Source organism: Chiroxiphia lanceolata, chromosome 1 (genome assembly GCF_009829145.1).
Source record: "Chiroxiphia lanceolata isolate bChiLan1 chromosome 1, bChiLan1.pri, whole genome shotgun sequence".
NCBI classification, from domain to species: domain Eukaryota; kingdom Metazoa; phylum Chordata; class Aves; order Passeriformes; family Pipridae; genus Chiroxiphia; species Chiroxiphia lanceolata.
Window position 1 is genome coordinate 73,717,761 of NC_045637.1, and position 23,304 is coordinate 73,741,064.

Here is a 23,304-nt window from a genome sequence, read left to right on the forward strand (position 1 = left end):
AAAAACAGTCACCACCCATCAATTGAGCTCCTTCTCTGTGTCCCAGGTGATCAGTAAAGCACTATGTAAAATTACCTCTGGATTACTAAATGAGTCAATGGACAGACACTAAGACACAAATTTGATAAGCAGTCTGAATAGGTGTAAAACCAAAGTGAGATCAACGTCAGTGGAACAAGATTGCAGTAGTAGCTGGCTTAGATCCCTGCACCTGTGCTTCTATGCTTGAGCCACCACAACAACATTTCTCCTTAAATGGGAGTATCTTTTGCAGCTCCCATGAGAAGTTTTGCCAAGAAAGATGTTTTTGAAGGAGGTAATGGCAAGAAAAATTATTCCTTATACAGATCTGTACAGGGATCATTTACTCCCATTATTGCAATAAGCAGTTGCCTTCTCCTGATACAAAACCAAAGTGTTTACAACTGCTAAAATCTCTTAGCTCTATTTCAAATATTTTATCTTGGCTACATCACTATTATAAACAATTTTTCCATTGTATAGGACATTTCAGAGGGCCATGACAAGCGAAAGCACTTTTCAGCACACAGACATAAAAGCATTTCTTCTGCAGCTGTCCTGTCTGCCATCAAAACTTTATTTAAAAGTTGGGACCTTATATATCCCATTTATTTGAAATTTTATTTCTTTTGCTTTTCGTCAATGTCTACTGCTGTAGCTAACAAAAGTGAGAATTCATTCAAAACCATTGGCTTAGTGATTAGCAAATACGGCTGCTGAATCCTGGAACATATACTTTGCTTATTGTTAATTACCTTTCATGAGATTTTAAAATCCAAAGCTATTGTTGGGCGAGGTTTGTGGATAAATCCTTTGGAGAAAAAATAACAAAAAACAAGTGCAAATAACATCTTCTTTCTGCATTTTCAGCCTCTAGGACTGAATTATGAGCATGCTGAAAGTTACACTGATTGAATTTTTTTCTGAAAATTACCATCTCTGCTCAGATGTTCATTTCAGTTGAGGAATTACTACAGTACTTTCAGTTTAAGACCAATTACAATAAAACAGACTCAGTATCACTATAACAGTTTTCACACAGCCCTTGATGTCACTTTTACAGTACAAATTTTTAGCAGATCTCACTACTGGCATAAAATCGCTCTGTCAAATTGATATATACTCAGCAAGGTAGAGCTGTGATCGGTTTCTCACAAGCAGAAAAGGCAAGGGGAAGGCAAGAATGTGAAACAGTGTCCAATCTGGATCCAAAAAGGCAACTGGAAACAAAAGGTTTATCAGTTTCCAGTACACCTCTCAGCTTTAACTTGCACCATGGGGTGGTCTCAGAGCATGTCATCTGGTGTGGTGTTTTTTTTTTTTCTTCAGTGAATGAGGTAAACTACAGGGGTACACACTCTAACTGTTCATCTGTGTTCAGCCTGTGGGACTAGACTGGACCTAGTCCAAAATCCAGCAGTTCAGCAACTGTTTGGCTCTACGGATCTACTCCTCTTGCCTTATCCTTCCTGCCAACACAGGTATTGCCAAAATGCCCCCTGTACTGCAGTGCTCACTGCTTGTGAGAGCATTTCCACCCTTTCCGGTTAACCTGATGTCGACAGTGTCACCAGTCAATTTTTCCCCAATTCTGAGCAACAATCACAGATTTGCACAAATACCTGTTGCAATCAGACTGCTTTTTCTTGAGCAACTAGTTGGCTTGATTATTCAGGAGGTTACACTCCCAACAGCCTCACCCTTAGCAGTTCCCAAAAAGCTTCTAAGTTCCTGTGAGTTTACTGGCAAGTTTGCTGAGTCTTCAGTCACATTCTTCTGTGTTTTTGTTTTCACTTCTGCCTATCCTTGCTACTGCTGGGATTGAAATCTTTGCCAAACCTCCCAGGTTTGCACATTTCCCTCTTTGTACCATCCCAGTTAGAAAATGTTGTTGCATGGCAACACAATGCAAAGCATTCATTTAGTGACATAGAACAGTCTAGCTAAAGGCCATTTCAGCCACACACAGATTCATTTTTGTGGAGAAGACGAGACCAAAAGAAAGGGAAAATGTCCACAGATCCTAGAACCCTTCTTTATTTGGAAGAATGGTTTTTAAATGAAGTCAAGCAGTACCTTGTTTTATCATTCATTTATTTAGCAAAGAAAGGAATGAATTCAAATACCCCACACAATGAACACATATTATTCCCTGATATCAAGATGCAGATTCGCTTGTGAACAATTTTAAATGAATCTGTTTTCTTACTATTGAAGTCATCTTGTACTGTGCATGGATTTGTGCAGAAGCAATACATTTTGGGCTCAATTCTGTAAACACATTAAAATAAGTAACTTGTTACATCCATACCACTGATCTCGGTGTGGTTACTTATGTGATGAGTAAAATTATACTCAAGAGCCTAGCTTTTGCCAAATTTAGGCATCCAAACAACACTGAAAATTAGAAGTATATCTCTCCAGGCTGAATGCAGTGTTGGTGGAGAGACACACTGGGATGTAACTCTGCCCATCGAAGGATGCTTTCCCATGAGAGACAAAGAGGGTGCTGGTGGCAGCTACAATCAGAAATTGGCCAGATGCCTTAAGCAGAGCAATATAAGCTTAGACCAAACTGTTTACAGAATTGATCTCATACAGCAAAGCCATTATGCATACAATTAACATTAGGAATGTGCTCATGTTGCGCTGATTTTAATAAAACTGGTCCCACATTTAAAGAAGTGAATATATTCATTCTATAATTATGAGGAAAAAATATTGAAGCATTTAATCCTATTAACATCTTACTTGCATCTGAGACCACTGACTTTGTTTTCTGGTTTGAACAGCCATATGGTCTGATGCTCTGAGAACTTTCTTCACTAAGTGCTTCAGTAGCTCTTGATTTGTACATTGGCATGCCATTTTCCCAGAGGTTGCTGTGGAGCTCTGGTTGAGCTAACTAAATGCACAGTGTCCTACACCCATATGAGACTTTAATCAGTACTGCTTAATAGCCTGGAAATCAAAGCCATTTAAGCCCCATTCTTTCTTCCACCCTCTTATGAAAATCCTAATACTAGTCAAAAATCTCTTGATTAATTTTAGCCAAACCACACTGCTTCAACAGCAGGTGACTGCAAATGGCTGGAAAAGCTTCCGTGTAAAGTAACTTTAAAAGACCATAAAGATCATCAGACTCAAATCAAAGTCCAAGACACATCTGCAAGGACATGAGTACATTTTCTAAGCAACTGAGGAACATACGCTATGTATCAGACATAAAAATAAGCACAAAATGTATACTTTGAGTTAGCCAATAAAAGTCTATACCGTGCAGGATGTGACTGGCAATCCTGCTTCCTCCATGTAGCAGGGCTACGTGGAAGCAGCTTTACTTAGACAATTTTGATGTATCTGCAAAAATGTTTGCATTCAAAATAGAGAAGCATTTTTAAATTTATGCAATCAGTGCAAAAGTGGTTTAGTAATATTATCTATTGGCATTTTTCAGAGGTAATATAATTATTTATCCAGAATAGAGCACAAGGATAAAGGGTATTTAAGCATGGCATTTGATGAGCAAGGGAGTTGATTTTTCCTTTCCAAAACAGAACAATTCCTTAACCTAATTTTACCCTTGCACAAATTTGAGAGCTTCATTGGCTTAAACAAGATTTGCAGGAAAATGCCCACTTGTTACATTTTTGACAAAAAAAAAATTAAAAAAAAATAAGAGCTTTCATGGAGAAATGGACATTGTTTAGTAGGGGACTTGGCAGTGCTAGGTTAATGGTTGGACTTAATCTTAGATGTCTTCCAACCTAAATGATTCTGTGATATCTGCTCTTCACCAAAATGTGTGTAGCCTATTTTAGAAAAAAAAAAATTAAATAAAGTAAGGAAAAGCTGTACTAAACTACCTGGGCAGCTTCATAGAACTCAGAAGGTGAAAATACTGATACAGGCAGTGAATCTGGGGTCCTCTAAAATTACCTAAGACACAAATATCTAACAGCTTGAAAACCTGTTGTTTCACAATCTAGTTTGGCAAGGAGATCTTGTTGTCAAGTTTTTCTCATTGAAGTGCTCTGGTATTTCCGTGTCTCCCCTGCTGCTTCAGATAGAGTTTTGAATACATTTCTGCCTGGGATATAGAACAATGAAATTTAGGAAGCTAAATGACAGAAAAATAGTTTAAAAGAATCACTTTCTGGACAAGATGGCATGGTACTTCAATAACATGGGAATTGCTCAAAGACATGTAACACCTGAAATACTCCTTTGAGAGATGGAAGTGTGAGCAGACTGAGCATCTGCTAAATGCACTTCTACTTATGATCACGCAGACTTAACCTAGGGTATTATTACCACATATATAACATGTATCTAACATATGTATCCAGGAAAAGAATGGAAAATAGATCACTGTAAAGATAGGCATGCCTCAAACTACTGAAGAGATAGGAAAAAAAAAGCTAATTTCAGTAATTTTAATTAAAAAAGTTTAAAATAAAGGTACATATTTCAAAAATTTTTAAGATATTGGTCTCATAACTAGAAATCTAAATATAAAATCCATAAGCTGGACTAATGTGCTCTTAACACAGGGGCAGAAAGGAACAGTGTTTCACATATGAGTGTATGTATATGTCCTGTTTTTTCTTGGCAGTAGCAGAAATATAGATTTTATTTTATCTTGTTTAAATATAAAATTTTATCTTTTGGCATGAATATAGCAATTCAAATACCAGACTGGTTATGATTTGGAGAGCCTTTTCCCCCTCTATCTCTTGCAGAGAAAATTTTCTCTTACCCAGGGCAATCAGCTAATTTCTTCCTGGGAAACCAAATCTAATGTACAGTAAAACATCACAAAGTATACAGAACCAGCATTATTATACTTTTTGGAGATGAACTGGTGTGAAGGTGAGGTGCTTTTATTTGACTGAGTTAGTAACAGGGAGAACTATTCAGCTGTAAAAAATAGGTGGCTGATCTTATTATTTTCATAGATGGTAAATGTGCGTTCATTTTACTGCACAGCTTTTTAAAGACCACTTGCTTTGAATTTTTTTGTAGAATAGAGACTGTTACATTCAGATATATCCCCATTCAAAAATGTAGCTCACTGCCATCAGTAGATACGGTGTTTACCCTTGCTATGTAGATGGCTGGACCACCAAAGTGGTGCTCAAATGCAGTCTCACATGATCAATGTTTCTTGGTACTTTTTGCTGGTTTTGTACATAGTTGTGAATCATTATAATCTGTACATGTTTTTCTCTATTTGCCTATCATAACATAACCTAATTAGCAAGGGCTTTAAACACAGAATGGAAACATTTCCACTCTACTCCTTGCATACCTCCCTAGTATTCTAGTATGATGATCTTTGATTTTAGCAAGGAAATGAAAGTCCAGTTCTTTAATCCTTAATATTCACTTGTAATTTCTTCTCACAAGCTTCTGAGAATAGCAAATGCTGCCTTATTACTACATAGTCTGAAAAATCTGACCCAAATCCCTGCCCTTTTCTTTTTAGTTATACATCTGGAATTTCAGATACAAAAATAATGTCATGAATGTGGGTGAAGACAGATGGAACAAAGAAAAATGGTATAAAACTTCTTTGTGTTTCCTTATCTGCTACTACAAAAGGAATTAAAACTGATAACTTAAACAGTATTTTAAATATTTACAACAAGATCATCACTTAAAACACCATAAGAATGTTCCTCTAGGGGTTAACTGATGTGGGTCAGACATGGCAACAAGATGAGACAATGCTTTGCAAATATATCTACGCTTTCTGAGCCAGCCTTGTTTGTCAGACATGTGCATATAAAGTAAAAGCTGGAAAGAAAAAAGCAGATCTATGATTATACCTACATACTCCCAGGAGTCAGAGACAGCACACAAAACGTGGTGCAGCCATATCATTCTGTGACCAGCCTGATGGTGAGTGCTACAGCAGAGACAAGTGCGTTCCCATATGCACGCACCAAGGAGAGGAAGCCTGTGGAATGCCACAACTTGTGCAAACCCGCACGCTGCTGCAAGGCTGCTTTACTAACAACACACAGAAAAACCTTCCAGTGTGCCTCTCCCATCTGCCCTCCTCCATCAGTCTCCCTTTGGGACATGCCCTTCCACATCCTTCCAAAAATTAAACTGAACAAGGTGAAGGCTTTATGTGACAGGGCTCGGCTCACAACTGGAAACCACTGACCCTGGAGGTGTCTGGGTTAATTACAAGATTGTATCCCTTGGTACAGCCTTAGTCTCCGCAGTCTGAACAGCTGAACTGCAGCCAGAGTGATTTACAGCCCAAGATCAGCTTACAGAGCCCAGAGCTGCTGCAGAGGATCACTAAACCATCACGTTTCTTCTTGTCCTCATTCCCAGCAACCTGTGAGCTCTTTCCACTGATGTGAGCTTCAGGAGACTGCACAGAGGGCTAACAGCAAAGCTCCCTTTTTAAATCTCAAGGAAATAAAAGACAATGCCTAAAAAGAAAATAAGATTTGTACTCCTGGTAGGTGTTTAAAGGGTAACATTATTATATCTGTTTAAAACTCAGGAATTACTCAGTCACTTGTTATAGAAATCTGACTGGAAATTTATGAAACTGAGTGAATCAATACAATCCTCATGAGGAGTCCAGTGACACTAAGGGGCTACAGCTGCCCCCAACACTGATGGTCAATCTTGCACTCTGCAAAGAAAACATCATGTCACAAACAGGTGGTTTGGGCTTTTGGCAGCAATGGGACATCGATGGCTTGGATCGTGCTTGAAATGTCTCTGAACTTCATCTCTGAAGCCTCAATCACATGAGCAGTCAAGTAGCACAGGCCTTGGGGACTGGGGAGTTACAGGAGGCCAGAAAATACACAAGCCCATTAGTACTCGTCATAATTATTGAAATCTGTAAAATAGGTATTAGAATAAGTCTTTGCAGTAAGATGTGGATTGAAGTATTTGTTTCTCTCCTCCAGAATCAGGTTGTTTTTGTTAAATGCCTGGGAAGAGAAAAAAAAAATGAAAAAAGAAAATGAAAAGGATAGAGGAAAGGTGATCACTAAGCGCTTTTTCACCAAGGCAATTCTTGTGGCTAATATGTGTGTATAGTAAGTCAGTCAAAAATGCATTGAGAAATACCTGTACATTCATAAAAACTTGCATTTGCAAAAAGTACCTTCTTACGTAATAAAATTCATACAGAAAATAATTCTATTCAATTAATAAAGCCAGGCACTTTTCCCCTAACATTACAAAATTAATTTTATGATTCTATGAATTTTTTTAATCATACATATGTTGTTCTTCCTATTAGAATGACTCACTTATTATCTTCATACTGAAAAAGAATTATTTTCTCTTTACTGCAATAATTCTCTCATTCTCAAGTGTTGTATGTTGCAGAAATGACTGAAGGTTTTATGACCATAAACTCTGTTTTTTAAAAAAGTAATACAGATTTTTAAATTATGAATTTTCAAAGGGTTGTGGGGTTTTTTTTTTGTTTGTTTGTTTCTGTAGTTATCTAGAGAGATGATTCATCATGGCTGGGCTTCGCGAACGAAGATTTGGGAAAGAGAGATGATTAGCGGCATTTGAAAAAGCTTTAAATTAGGTTCATATTCCACTGCTGACTAGAAACTCCAGAGTTTTCTTGCTGTTTTTAATGACTTTGTTTAAAATGTCTTTAATTAGAAAGAAAAATGCAGAAATTAGAAACTGGATTATCCAGGTAGGATTCAAGAAAAATCCTCATTTGTAAAAAGCTTTGCAGCTGCGTGAATAAACTGTGTAGTCTGAAGATACTGAACTAGATATTTTCAGAATGCACATCCTTCCTTAATTCGGTGGATCTGAAAAGCAGAGCTATTTTAAAAGGTCACAACAAGGAAGTTGCTGTTTGGGAATAACGATAAATGATATGGATATTATTATAGATTCTCAGTAAATCTGTACTGCTGTTTCACAGAATATTTTGGGTATAAACACTAGTTGAGAGTCTGACCTAGAATATATTCACCAGATACATCTCCTGTATGGAGACATAGTGCAGGAAGATGGAGAGTGCCCTTGAGAGTAGATCATCAGAGCCAAAGGATTATCTTCAATATATGCCATGGTGATCATTAATGGCCCTATTTACTTCTTGAACAAGCCACTAGGGAACACAATTAGGAAAAAATCCCACAAAAAAAACCTTGAGTGGTCTGCTTTTTTCCAGGAAAGGTTGCTGTATAAATTATATACACATGCAAAATTGAACTTCCTGCATAACAGGGATTGACATATAAAAGGATCTGCAATTAAAATACTTCAAATGAAATCTATTTTTGTCATTAACAATCAGCATAATTTGAGCCCAAATGTCACTGCAGAAAACTAGCAAGTAGAATTCTTTTGATACGGCAGAAATGTTGTCTAGGAGCATATAGTAGCTCCCAACCCACTTCTCACCTTGATGGCTTCTACAGAATCATATTTGTCCAGTTTGTTGATATGGTTGGTAATGCTGGTATTTAGAGGAGCTGGTGACACCGGATGGATGACAGTTGCATCATGGGACTGTTGTTGATACCGTTGGCAATAAGTGTAAACAAGCAGGGTAAGAAGGCAACCAAGTATTGAGCTACTTAATCCCACTGCGATCATGTGAAACATGTTGAACTCTGCAGACCAGAGAGAAGAAGGCATTCTTAATTTTAAGGAAGTAGAAATAAAAGCTTAAACTTGGGGGAAAAGTACACAAGTGTTTGATTCAAATAAGGATAAGGAAATTTTCATGTGTTTCTCTGAAACAATTGCAATGGTTTATCCCTACAGTAGTAAATTCATTTTACTTCCCTGAAGGGAGCATTATAAGAATCTTAGATACCCATACATCTCCATAAGTATTAAGATTGAGATCTCTGAAAAATGCTTAAATAGGTTCAGAACCCAAGTGAAAGATAAATGAATTGCATTTTGTAGGTTTGAATAGTTCATCAAAATTTTTTTTTCAGACTATATAACAAAGCCTTGTTTTATATAAATTATGTGTATAATGTAAATACATAGGTTTTGGGGGTTTTTTTCAGTGAACTACAATATCACCACCTCTACTGCCTTTCTAGTTCTTTCTCTTATACATGGTGACTTGTGGCCATAACAAAATCCTGATATCTTTGAATCACATTCCTTTTTTCCCTAAAATGTTTTCCATATCCCCTTTCTTCATGTAAGGGGGAGAATGAGAAAGAAATGGTAGCATTTTAGGGGAAAATTGGTAGTAGGGGGAGACAGATTCCTTGAAGCTCAACATGCTTTTAAGCATAGCAGCCAGAGAGTGTAGAGTCAACAACTCAGAGCCCAGCACCCTCCTATCTGCTCTGCCATTCAAAGATACTAGAGGATGAAACAATGGGAAACACTCTCCACCTATGTAAGGATTAAAATGGAGAGGAAGCTCATTGTTGCATGAAATCGTACAAGGGAATCTAAAGCACAGTCATTCCCCGATGTTACTGAATAGATACCAGGTCAGATGTTGCACGAGTAGGATTAGCTCAAAATAAACAAATTATACTGCTTTCCATTGTTATTTCAAACTGGAACTGTGTTTTTTGATTAGGAAAGAAGTATCAGTGAGAGGCTCGTGTCAGAAATTTCATTTTAAGATTACTGAAGATTTGTTTGTGGCTGCTTAAATGCACAAATGAAAGATTTTAAACTGAAATGCTGGTGCTAGTTTTAAAAACATCTGTTAGACTTTTTTCACTGTAATACAGAAAAACGGGCCAGGACATGAGTCCCATTTTTTGTAAATGCCTAAGGTAGAACCTTTACATGCCTACTGGGTACTTCGAAACACAAACTATATTTAGGTAACTAGACGACTGCTTCAATATATAAATTACCACTGAAATATCCTTCTACACTTTTATGACAGTTTCCCAGTGTTGCAAAACTTGATAAAATGTTTTCAGAGAACTACTGCTAATTAATAAAAAAATCAAATTACATTATCCTGGCTCCCATAACAAGTTACGATACGGAAAGGTATCCTTGCATAATCTCTGTGTTTTTTTCATTGTATTTTATTAGGTTAAAAATGCAGCTTATCTGCATGGAAGAATAGTAAACCCGGTCAGAGCTATTACCATGACGACACAGACTAAGTGTGATAGCTCAGCACAAAAAAAAAGAAAGGTCATTTTCCTTTTTATTCTTCTTCTTTTTGTTTGGTGGTTTTTAAAGTTCTTCCTTTCAAGATTTGTTTTTTTAGCATCATGACTCTCTGGAATGGAACTTCTTATTTACTTTTTAGTTTTTTCTTTGTCAGTGAAGCTAAAAATGAGTCCCAGACAGAGTCTGAGCTTATAAACGGGCTACCAGCCTGGTTTTCTGCTGTTTATTTGGAGTCCCAAAGAGGTTTGTGAAGTTATTGTCCTGAAAAATGTGGAGCAACATTACAGATTTTGACCTACTGATAATTAGCTTATTATACGTATTTTTTTTGAGACAATGGTGACTGCCATACTGAAAAACAAGAAAACAAAACATCCAGTAATGCATGTTCTTGTCTCAAAGGTCACCAATGACAGATAGATATTTAATGAGAAATCCTGTAGTAACTACAGTTTTCTGTATAAGTAGCTACTTTTTCGGTGCAAGTGTAAATAATGAGAATGCAGTATTTAGAAGGTAGAATAATACTAAGGGAGTGGAAAACGTGAAACAAAAGCAAAAACACAGAATCAATAATTCAGCATTTAATACACATCTTGAGCTGAAAAGCTTACCGCCACATCGTTTCTCTTCTATACTGCTGGATCGTGCCACAGATATTTCTAGAAAAATAAATAAACCACTTAGGCCAAGAAGAAAAAAATATTACACAGAACTACTAGTTTGATTAACACAGTAAGGATTTAAAAATTCATTCTATTACATTCACTACAAATCCAAAGTAAAAAATACTTTGACTGTGGGGTAGAATTAATAAAAAGGTCCCATGACATCTTCAGGTTTCTTAGTTTCCCAAGCAAAAGCAGCAACTTATTTTTAATTCTTGCCTCAAAACATCTCTGGAATTAAAAAGATGAAGTGCACATGAAAACATTCTTTGTGGAGTTTAAGCATGTGGAGAAAGAGTTGATTTACTGAATAGCAAATTTAACTACAGATTAATTACCTTGTGTTCAAATGGGCTCATTACTTCTAGAAGTCACGTCTGGCACTAATGTGAAAAATGGGAATTTACACATCATCAGAAAAGATGACTGCCAATTTCATGGGTCTCAGCTGTAAACTAATAAAATGTAATTCCAGCCTGTATACTTCCCATTTTGACTTTGAAAAAATATTGAAAAAATATTGAATAAAATCTCAATAAAATCAAGTTTTTCTTCTCTTTACTTGCAGACCTTGGCTTCTGGGAAGAGAAGTCCTATTTTACAAAACAGTCTCTCAAACCCCTCTGAAAGGGTCAAGGATCATGCGTATATGAGTGGGGTAACTGACACAGGCTACCTGGATTTCAAAAAAGCAGAATTTTAAGTTCTTTGAAAATGGCTTTCCAAGTAAGAATGAAATGAGGAGAGAGATACAAAACCAGGCTAGTTCTATTTGCCTAGTTCTTACAATGGAGGAAGGTTACCACTTCTGCAGGGACCTAGGCTTTCCATCAAAGAGCTAGAAAAGTAGAGGCAAATGTGATTTTGAAGTTTGCTGATGATACGAAGTTATGGTAGCATGGACAAGGGAATGCTGTCAAGAGCTGTAGAAGGGCCTTATAAAACTAGGCAATAAAATAATAAATAAACCAGAATGCAGATTAGTGCAAAGTGGTACATATAGTGGAAAGAAATCCTAGCTTCACCTATAAAACGATGGACTGTGAGCTAACCATTAGTACTCATGACTGAGACTTGCGGGTTATGACAAATTGTTCGGAGATAATAACAATTTAGTGTTCAGAAGGAGTTAAAAAGGAAAGCCAAATGTTAGGTAATGCCAAGAAAGCAATATTGAATAGAACAGGGTATCAGCATTATGGTACTTTACAAATCTATGTGCTGTCCACACCATGAACACTGTATGGAGCTCTGGTTTTCCCATCCAAGGATGTCTCTACTAGAACTAACAAACAGACCAGCGAAGGGAAAGAATGATACACACAAAGATGCACTAGAGTCTGTATAAGGAATTAAGAGTAGGCTCTCCACTGCCAGAAGATGATCCCAATGCAACTACTTGCAAAAGGGATCACAATTTTTTATCATTTGTGACAAGTTAAACCAATGCTAACTATTTTCAAAATGACAAAACATCAAACCTGACAGAACAGCACTCTTACAGAGAGTTAAAGGCTGAAAGCATACTTTGTCTCACTAAGACTGTTAATTTACAGTCACAGAACCATTTTGATTGGAAAAGACCTTTGGGATCATTGAATCCAATCATTAATAAGCACTGCCAAGTCCACCACTAAAGCATGCCCCTAAGAGCCACATCTACATGATTTTCAAATACCTACAGGGATGGTGACTCCATCACTTTCCTGAGCAGTCTGTTCCAGTGCTTGACAACACTTTTGCGATGAAATTTTTCCTAATATCCAATCTAAACTTCCCCTGGTGCATCTTGAGGCCATTTCTTCTTGTCCCATCGCTTGCTACTCGGGAGGAGAGATTTCCTCCCACACACCTGACTACAACCTCCTTTCAGGTAGTTGTAGAGAGTGCAAAGGTCTCCTCTGAGCCTCCTTTTCTCCAGGCTAAACAACCCTCAATCGCTCCTCATGGTACTTGTGCTCCAGACTCTTTTCCCATCTTTGCTACCCTTCTCCAAATACGCTCCAGCACCTCAATGTCTTTCTTGTAGAGAGGTGACCAGAACTGAACACAGGATCCAACATATTGCCTCACCAGTGCCAAGCACAAGGGGACAATTAGAGGAGGAGTGGCAAGAGAGGGAGAAGAGAAAGAGAAGAGGTGGTTCATTTCAGATTCTGCAAACACCTACTTTCCAAAACAAAATGTAGAGCTTATATTGGATTAAGCTGGAGATTCACAGAATGTGAGTATTAACAGAGTTTCAAAAGCCTTAGAAAAAGGGGAAAATACAATGCGGGAGTTTTTGCTTTTACACTGACATTTTTCACATCAGCTTTAGAGGAAAATAGTATTTGGGAGTTAAAGCATTATGCACTATCTATAAACACACTGTTTAAATTTGTTGATGTCTTTGTTATATTGTACTATACCAAATAGTCACACAAAAAAAAGGTTGCTGCACTGAGTAAACACAGCTACATTGCAAATGATACATTAAAATGTAAATTTCTCTGTCTGTGAAAAGATCACTAGCTTTTTTCAATGTACATAGGGAGAAAGATGACTGTTAACAGCAGTGCATTGTGACCACCCCTACTGTTGTGTGGATTTAAATGACTGCTGTAATTTAAAAACAAAAGTATAGTCATGAGTTTTGACAAATGCTGTAGAATAATACATAATGTGACTATCCATCAGGCACTTAGCAGTCATAGGGGAGATAAGGACTGGAGCAAAGTTAATGAGTTTCTAAGCAGTTATTAATTTAAGGGACTCTGAAATGATTTCCAGATTAACTACCGCAGCAGCCATTTTGTATAGGCAAACCACAAAACCTAGAGGAATGTTTCCCTAGAGTCTCAAAAACACTTAAATTAAAATAAAAAGCAAACTATTTCTACTTGCTGTCTGCAGTCATCCCCTGCTACCAAGTAGGATGGGAAAGACCTGCAGAATGCTGCAACAGTGACTAACCAAAGTCCCAGGTGATGACAGCAGGGACAGCTCTACAGCACTGAGTGCCATAGGGCAGATTTTCATGTAGACAGCAGATCTAACAACATCATCTCTACACAGTAGACCAACATGCTTTGGCTGACAAAAGGAAAATCTGCAGTGCAATCTGAAACAGTGCTATGCCTCACTCCAGAAACCTTGAGAAGTTTCACCAATCCTTCAAGGAGCTGGCTGATCTCACCTGGTATAAAGTTGGAGTCCAAAGCACAGGTTCGGCTCTCTGTGGTGTTGCCCGTGCACTGGCTACCTACAGGAAATAAAATGATGCACTGACGAGTGCGGGTCTGGAAGCCAGATGAGTCACAGTCAGACCACTTGGACCACTCGGACCAGCTGTCTGCAAAAGGCAAAGAGGGACACACATGCAGACACTGTGATTAAAGGCTTCAAGTACACCAAGTTAGAGAAAAATAGCTTGTATTTCTGAATTATGACAGAAGGCCTCATTTCCCACCTACCACCAACTATCAGAGGGCAGCACCTTCATTCTGATAAAACAAATGCAGTTCGGCTTTGGCAAAAGTCTCTGAAATGTTTAATGTGATGGTAAATTTGCTGCAGATGTATTACGGCTTTGGCTTCTGCCACAGCCTTTGTGCATGGAAGTGAGAAGTTGGAGGGATTCTGCAGTGGTGACTGAAAGAGTGATTGCTGTGGAATTAATTCCAGTCTAGGTCATTAGGGTGGACAAGGACACTGTCTTTGTTTATGTACCTGATAAGTAGCAATGAGAGCTATAAGCGTATGTATTCCAGATCTTAAATAGGATTTGTATTTAACTACAAAAAATAGTAGTATTTTGAAGATTTTTTAAAATATTTTTCTTTTATCTTCTGCTATTTCAGGTCCATTTCTTGACCATACATAAAGCTCATCAAGTATTCTCACCTTCTCTTCCCTATTCAGTTTATTGTCAGCTTCTATTTCTTTTCTATATTTCTTCCTCTCCTTACGTAGTTTTAAGACATTTTTATTTCATGCCTTTGTGATCTCAGATACTTCCCTTAAATGAAGTGATCTCATTCCCATAAGATGCTGTGAGTGTACTGCACTCAGCATTCTTACAATTCAAGCACAAGTCTTGCCTTCATAGGACTCTTCTGAATTAGGCAAACATAATAAAGACAGAGTTCAGTTAAACTTCCTTCTTTCTTCTGTCAGCTCTCCTATAGAGATAGGTTTTATGGTTTTAACATGGAATAAACAGCCCTACTATCCCAAACCGAGCTTGTTTCTACTTCAAAGTTTTAATTGATTTTATGTCTATATGAGGCAAATTTACAAATTTCATTTTGCTTCAAATGAAAAAGTATATATAATCTAATTTTGATTCAAGTTACATTGAACAACATCAAAATTCGTGAATTAATGAAGCTTTTTTACTCTGCCAATTAGGTCGAAAGTCGGGAAAGTTTTACACTGTTTTGGACCCCTTTCAATACATTGCATAAATCCAGTACACAAGATTCACATTTACTCATTACCTTCCCCTTATTCACACAGGAAAAAAGTTAAAACTTTAGTCACAATAAATTTAGAAGATTCCAGCAGGAATATTTGAGACTGTAGTCTTTAAAAATGTCAGTTATAAAATGGATTTACTTACCAGCTCAGGTAAGAACCTGGATATTGATATTTATGAACAATTAGCAAGTGTCTGGATGAGGCCTCATTTGAACAGGGAAAATACCTGAATACAATCAGCTTGTAGGATCTTGTTATTGTGAGTAGGAAGAATACTCAGTTTTTTATTTTGGCTTTTCTGTTTCTTAGGAAAGGTCCTGAGAGTGCTTCATTTGCAGAGTTCGTAGTAGGAGCACAGAAGCAGATGACATATTGTAGTTCAATCCTACTTCAGGGGGGTAGGAGAGCTGAGGTGGGAGTCAAGCAAATGGACAGGTTTCTTCCTTCCTACATAGTGTGGCATATCCACAGGTGCTGTCATCACCTGCATCAGCTGCTGGATCTAATTCAACTAAGTATATGGATCCTTACCATATATATTTAGTAACAAATAAAGCTCTGCTCATTCAAGTTTAAAGGAATGTTGATCAATACAAATCTTGACCCAGTTCTCATTGGTGGCAGAGAGCATGCTTAAACCAGAGCCAAGACTCCTGCCCAGTCCTGGTATAATTGGGATACATGCAGTAGGTGCCAAAATACTTGTGAGCATCCTAAATGCATCTTGTTGGCTGGTGTACTTTGCAGCCTCATCTTGTCCAATGTGCTTTCGGCCTTCCAGGTTCTTCGCTGCAGGAACTACATCCCGTGATAAAATAGAAACTTCAGAGTCCACATAGATCATGATAGGTCTCATATGGGTAACTGGGTAAGGTTACTGTTTCAGCCTGCCCTTTAAGGGACTCATAAAAGACACTATGAGCACTGGGACCTTTCCATATAAGCAACACAGGGTATCTCCCTCCCATAGTGAGTCCCACAGTGCCACCCAGTCACTACAGCACAGGTAGTCATCAGTGGGTCTGGTGCCACGCTGATCAGCTTCATCTGGCACACAGAATCACAGAAGAGGAGAGAGGGGACATCAGTGCAAGCATGAAAGGAATGGTCATCCCTGCAATGGTGAAGTAGAAAACTGTGCTTTGAGGAGTGCCACTGTTGGGAGCTCAGAGAGCCACAGAGAAGTAAAACACCCAAGACTGACAAATGTACAGTTTCAAATTGTTGCACCTGCCCTTTGTGGAGCCTCTATCTCTGCCCTCACAGGGACACTGAACCCATAGCTTTTGCAGGCACTTCTACTGACTCAGTTATCCTGACTCATCCCTTTGATTCCTTTATCTTCACAGTATCTGAGGTTCTTTTGCACCTCAGGCAGGCTTCTCTCAACTTTCTCCTCAGTTTTTTGCAAAAGCCATCAGAAAGTAAAAGAGAGGGTAGGCTGGAGAGGTGTTTAACCTGACACTGCTTTTCACCTCTAACATGGAAAGGCTTACTCATGACATGTCACATCTTCTTCCTAGACAGTCCTGTCTGGCCTTTGAAGCCAGGTTAAGTTCAAGCAGTTCCTAAGAGATCCCTTGGTGAAGAAGGCACCTCAGAAGATGAGGTTAATCAATGTAAGATTATAAATTTCTTTCATGCAGAACTATACCATCATTTCTAAATGCTCAACTGCTTTATCCATTGTTCTCATGTGTGAGTTAACAATCCAAGGACAGAACGTATTTTCCCCTCTTACAGCAGTAAATATTTTAAGTATAAGATAATGTTTTATTCAGTACATTACAGACACCATTGCAACTGATTACACCTACTCATAAGCAGCCTATAAAAACCACTATTGATCAAAACTGCAGTGCTTCCATTCACATCAATGCAATTGCATTTGGATAAAATAAAATAAAACCCACAAACTCAATAATGGCACTTTTAAAATGAAAGATGAGAAAAACTGATGTATTTCGCAGGCACAAGTCTGTTATTTTTTTTAAGCACATATTTGAATACTTTCAGTTGGATTTGCCAATAAACTTCTATATCCTCAAGAAATTTTTAGTATCGGGATTCCAGAAAATTTAGTATTCTGCTAGTTTTGTTTGGGAAAAAAACCCTACTATTTTAAATGCCAAAAAATCTTTGCTCTTTTCACACCTTAAGAAATGTTACAAATAATTTCCATTTTTGCATATGCATTTCTGTGTTGGTTGGTTGTTCTTAGATTCAAAGTGTCATTACTATTTCCTTCCTATATTAAAGATGTCACTCAATAGTGAATGTCACCAATGGTACTTTCAGATCTGCACAAGGAAGAACCACTCTTCACCTGGTCCTCACCACAAGAAAACAGCTCTGCAAAGATTCTGGAGCCTTTCCAAACTCCTAATACTGCAGTTATTTTTGACCTATACCACTGCGAAATAAAAGCAGTAAAAAGTAGTTTTGAAATCTGTATTGTAAACGTAGGGCAAAGACCATTCTCATAGCTAGCTGATGATGTGCTATTTCAAAAACCTATGGCAAATTTTCAGTGAGACTGAAATATAAATAAAATATTACAGATGTAACAAATACACTTTAAGCCTCTGAAATTTTATTGTTTTATAAGGGTTTCCACATCCATGAACCAAAATGAAATCAACCTCTTCCTCTATTTTGCATCCACTTCAAAATTTGGGTTAACAGACAGGTTAAAATAAGATGAAGACATTATTTATAAATGTTTGGAAACTGTCATTTATAGGAAAATGGCGGTAGAAAATAAATGCACAACAAGAGAAGTAGATACAATACTAGCACAATGAACTAGCTCTGAGCTTTTAAAGACGCCTTAAGAATCTCAAGGCAGCTATGTAATTTCTACATACAAATGCACACTATTTGCCTCAGAAAATCAAATCATCAACTGATTTCTATGTTTGTTGGGTTTTTTCAAACACAATACAGGGTGTTTCATCGGCTTTAATTTTGAGAAAGTAGCTACTTTTATTCTGCTGGAAGACATGCAGTGCCTAGAAAAGGAAATTACCATAAATTGTAGTTCATCACAAGTAATAGGATCCATAAATTCAAACTCATGGGGCTTTTGCCTTCATATGCACTGCCTCATCATATGAGTAGAAGACTTTTCCTATGAAGTCTAGGAGCTCTAAGTGAAGCAAGTAACACAGTGCAGCATCAGAGCTGCTTCTTTCCTTTTGCTGCTGCCTGTAATCCACTAATCGGCAATAAATGAAAGTTTCTGTGGTTTTAATCTCAATTTGTCACTTAAATTTCATGAAAAAAAATGAGTTTCCTTTAATATGGGTCAAAAGGCAGAGTCAAAATGACAGAAAAAGACATGATCCATAATATCATACAACTAGAGACATTTCATCTACTAAGTACTCCACAGTCATTTAAAAAGATGAAGTCTTTGTTCCTTAACATCTGAAGTTGAAGAAGGTATTTTACAAAGCATGCTACAGTTTGTTTTGTGTTTTTTATGAAAACAGGGCAAATATTATCTACTTGAAGGACCTCATGATAACACATGCTGAATATTAATCTCATCAATTTGCTTGCTCTGAAAGTTTAGTACTATAACAAAAGCACTTCTTTGTGATATTAAGTCTCACAAACTGTTTGCATGATCCACTTCAAATATTACACATTTTTAGTTAATCCAGATTCAGACCTGGTAACTTAAATTTTAATTTTTAAAGAGAGAGGGAGGCTGTGGTTTCCTATATACTATATCCTGCTAGTACTTGATTTACTGTAGCATTGTAGAATGTAAGAGCTGATTGTGCACTTAATAAGGGAAAGAAATTATTTGCTTCTAAATAACAGATCAAGAACATTATGTTGCTTAACTGTGAATGCCTTATTCAGTGGCACATGAACAACAAAGATGCACCGCTGATTTGCCGTACCTGGGCAGGGCTGTGTGTTGCAGAGTGCTTCTTCAGTGTGCAGTCCAAGGCAGATATCTCCTCCATATGCTGGTGCTGGGTTTGTACAGGAACGGGTTCTCATGTAATGCCCTCCTCCACAAGTTGCTGAGCATTTTGACCAAGATGACCAACAAGACCAGCCTCCATCCACTGAAAAGACACAAAGACCTATATTTTCCCAAACTGATGTGAGATGTGACATAATCCAGCCCATCTTCCTCATATTCTGCGGATCTTATTCATGGCCTACGGAAATTATTGGACATTTTTAGGTGCCACTGAACATAGGCCCACAAATTTAATCTTACCACAGTGCAATTTAATTTACATATTTTAAAAGCCCCTGGTATGCTGGAAAGCCTAACAAAATTACTCATTCATAAAAGACACTTTCAGTGAGTACCATAATATCTTGAAGGCCAAAAGTCTTTTCTCACTTGTGAGGAAACAGAATACCAAGCTTGTTTAGCAGAAGTATTATAAGTTCAGAGTAGTTTTTTTATTGATAGAAAAAAACTTCACCCAGTAATAGTAACAGAAGGATGGAGGAATCCAGATTTTGTTCTGTACCCAGCTGGATTGCCTTAACCCTACAACCCATTTCAAAGGATCTAACACATTGTAGAGTTTGATGGGCTAATATATACTTACAATCTTAACACAGCTCTAGCAGAGATGTCAGCAGCAGAACAATGGCAGAAGTTTAAAAAAAAGCTACATACATGGAGAAAAAGGAGTTGCCACCTTAAGTTTCTAACACAAGTTGTTGAAGAATAAATGTTATTATTCCCCCCTCCTTCCTCCCCCCTGCTGTTTTGTATTTACTAATTCAAGTATGTCAAACTATTCTCCACTCAGTTTGCACAAGATTTTTCTGACATGTAGGCTGAATTTCATGAGAGACCCATTTCTCAGTGGCTTTTGACACATGACCACTAGAAAATATTTTAGTGAAAGTTGACCTCATTGCCTGCCCTAGACTGGTTCCTTTGCAGCCTTTTTTCTTACAGCTACTGCTCCAGGATGTATTTCTGGTTTTCATGGCCACGTTGCAGCTCATCTGTCAAAGGCTTCCTATCTGCAGCCACATGGCAAAGTCAGATGTACTCCTTCCAGGGACAGTATTCCTGCTGCAAAGAATCTCAGTATTTTGTTGATTTCAATTTTTTTTTAAGAGACAAAAACCTAAACTTTAAAAATTTTCATATCCTACAAAAAATTAATTTCTTTTCAATCTCCTATTTAAAGTTTGTCACTCGCTTTCTTAATTCTTAAGTAAGAAAATTATTTACCGCACCTGCAACTGATTGAAATAAGTAGTGTGTAATTCAACCAACACAATAGATGAGCCTCTAAGTACTATAAAGGCAATGTGCTGTAAATTTTCCTTTCTAATAGGGTCCTAAACCAAGTAGAAGTTTCACTTGTTTTTCTCCCATCACTCATAGCAGCTTTGGGCATTTTACCACATAGGACAGAAACTTATTATTTCCCACTTTTAAAAATACTAAATAAGTACACTTTTTCTGTACGTAATTTCTACAGCACGCTCATTTAAGACATTCTTTGTAGGATTTTGTGGTTTGTTGAAAAAATTGATAGTCACTGAAGTCTCCAAAACATTCATCACCATTTCATAATGGCTCTTTTCTGCTCAGTTAATGAAACAACTTTTCAAGGAGTAATTTCTAGTGGTGTACTGAAATGCTATTCCATGATTATCTCTAACAACAAAAAAAAAAAGGGTTCCAAATTTGAAAAAAAATAACTTACAATGAAAATATCTGTGTAGTACTGCATTTAAAATCTCTCTTGAATGGAGATATAGAACAGTTAAAAATTACTCATTTTGGCTTTGTAGCATTGTATATCACAAATGCACTTTGTGAGTCAAGTAGAATGATTTCTGTGCAAAGGCTTCAAGAGTGAGAAAATGATCTAGGAGAATTTTGATATTAAAACCTATACATGCATTTTTTAATGTAATTTCAGACATAGCATAGCCTCAGGTTCTCAACTGCTATTCAAACAGGTAATTCACTAATGCATGTCTTAGGCTATTTACTAATCCTGTAAGTGAAGCTGTTGAATAGACAGCATTTTATTCCCTGTATTTTTTATTTGCAACATTATCCTAAACATCAAGAAAGCATGGAGCTGGTACTTTCTTGGTAAGAACTGTAGTTGCAAAAACTTTTGCAAGTAATGTATGTAGACTCTGAAGCCTGATTGGACAGATAGGATTTGTGGAATCTGGTTCTATATTCCAAGTATGCAATTGAAATAAATTATTTCCCTTATTAAGGAATTCAATGATTGTTACATTTTTTCCAGGATATATTTATCAACCAAATAATCTAGCTATACAGCTGTATGAGAGACTTTTATACCACCTATCATAAATAAATACTTCATCTCGGTAGAGTACTTGACTTATTCTTTTATTCATATTTTTCTTATTCATACTTTTCACTGGAAAACAAATATGTCTTTTTGCTTGAGATAACTCTGTTAATATAGTATTATGCAAACTCATATCTAAGAAATCCATAGGTTATTTGTCTTCGGTGCAGGTGAAATATACTGTGCAATTTTATAACAATTTCAAGACATGGTATCTTTTATTCAGAACTTGCCTCTGTTTTTCTTTCTTTTTAAATTATGTCAAATAAAAGCAGAAGCTGTTATCCAAGCTATTCCTTTCATGAGATATTTAAGGCTTTACCTTTCTAGATACTCCCTTTTTAGTTTTTTTATTTTTTCTTTAAAGTGATCGCTGACTAGCTCAAAATGACTAATCAGAGGCATACTTGCTGCAGCATATAGAGTTCCACAAACCAGAATTGATTCTGCCCGAGGTTGCCTAGACAGAATATAAATCATCTGGAAACATTACCTCTACATTGTTCACTGTAATGGAGACAGTGACCCCCAACACTTTTCTACTTATTTTTCAATGGACCAGAGACACAAATGCACGTGCATTTTGAAACTATGCAATCGATCTAAAAGTGGCCAAGAACACAGAGACCGATGTGACACCCAGGAATGTCATCATGTTTCACAGCTGCAGTGATCATGGTTGTACTACATAACTTCAGATATAAAGGAAGAAGTGGGTCTGGGGAGGATGGGAAAGGACAAATATACTAGACAAAGTTAGATTTGATCCTAATTGAGCTGGACAGTGCAATTATAACTGGGTATTTAGCAACTATTTATTGACAGGCCGCCTTCCGAAATCTCTAGCCTTTCAAGGACTATCATAAGTACCTTTTTTATTTGTCCCCAGAACTTTTGCTTTTCAGCAACAGAGTATGATAAGGCATCATCATGGTTAAATAAGATCAAAGCAGTGGGTATTTACTGCTTGAGTTTTTACAAGACCTAAATAGAGCTCTGTGGTTTCTTTCATCTTTCTTTAAGTTGCTTAGCAACACAGAACCATATGGGTTGGGTTTTTTTCTTTTTTTTTCCTTTTGTCATGGAGTCCTTAATGTTATTTCTGCCCCTTATAGGAGGAAAAATACACAGCTGCAAGGAAAGTCACTACAGGTTCTTTACATAAGAGTTTTGTAGAGCTGTTGGACAAAAGAAAGTCGTTAAAGCAGTTCCACAATGAAAGATTTAAAGAGCCTTTACATTTTGTGACAATAGCTGAGGTTGATCCGTTTAGGAAGGTTTCCTTCAGCTAGCAGGGTGCTTTCAAACAGTGCTCTTTCCTTTATAGTAAAGCAAACAACTTTTTGCCTACTGGTTGTTGTTGAGGTTAATGAATATTTCTTCACTATAATGAAAAAAATCCACACCATAGGAAAGAGGATGTACCAAGAAGAAACCCTGTACAGAAATGGGATCTCCTGGGGACATGACAAAACATCCAGACTACTGGAGAATTTCCAAGAGACAACTGAGTACACTTACTACCCTGCTATGCACTTTGGGTTTTACAAGGAAGTGGAAGGAAGTGTGGGCAGACACACTGGCCTCACCTAAGAACACAGAGAGGATTGCAGGCTCCTTCATATACTGTCTGGTCTCATTTTGAATTTAAACAACCAAAAAACCCCAAATAAAACCCATTCGTT

The 23,304-nt window shown here is 37.2% G+C and overlaps 1 protein-coding gene across 7 annotated transcripts in view; it reads right to left on the reverse strand.

The window, feature by feature from the left end:
• Nucleotides 1–2,097: 2,097 nt before the first annotated feature.
• SEMA5A (semaphorin 5A) overlaps nt 2,098–23,304 on the reverse strand; it is a 333,475-nt gene continuing 312,268 nt past the window's right edge. For all 7 annotated transcript variants that reach the window (XM_032697771.1, XM_032697806.1, XM_032697781.1 and 4 more), the window contains 5 exons: nt 19,196–19,366; nt 13,999–14,154; nt 10,767–10,814; nt 8,443–8,654; nt 2,098–6,989 (listed from right to left, as the gene is read on the reverse strand). In XM_032697771.1, coding sequence (XP_032553662.1) covers nt 6,870–6,989; nt 8,443–8,654; nt 10,767–10,814; nt 13,999–14,154; nt 19,196–19,366 — 707 coding nt within the window. In that variant the 3' untranslated portion in view covers nt 2,098–6,869. The remainder of the gene's footprint in view (nt 6,990–8,442; nt 8,655–10,766; nt 10,815–13,998; nt 14,155–19,195; nt 19,367–23,304) is intronic.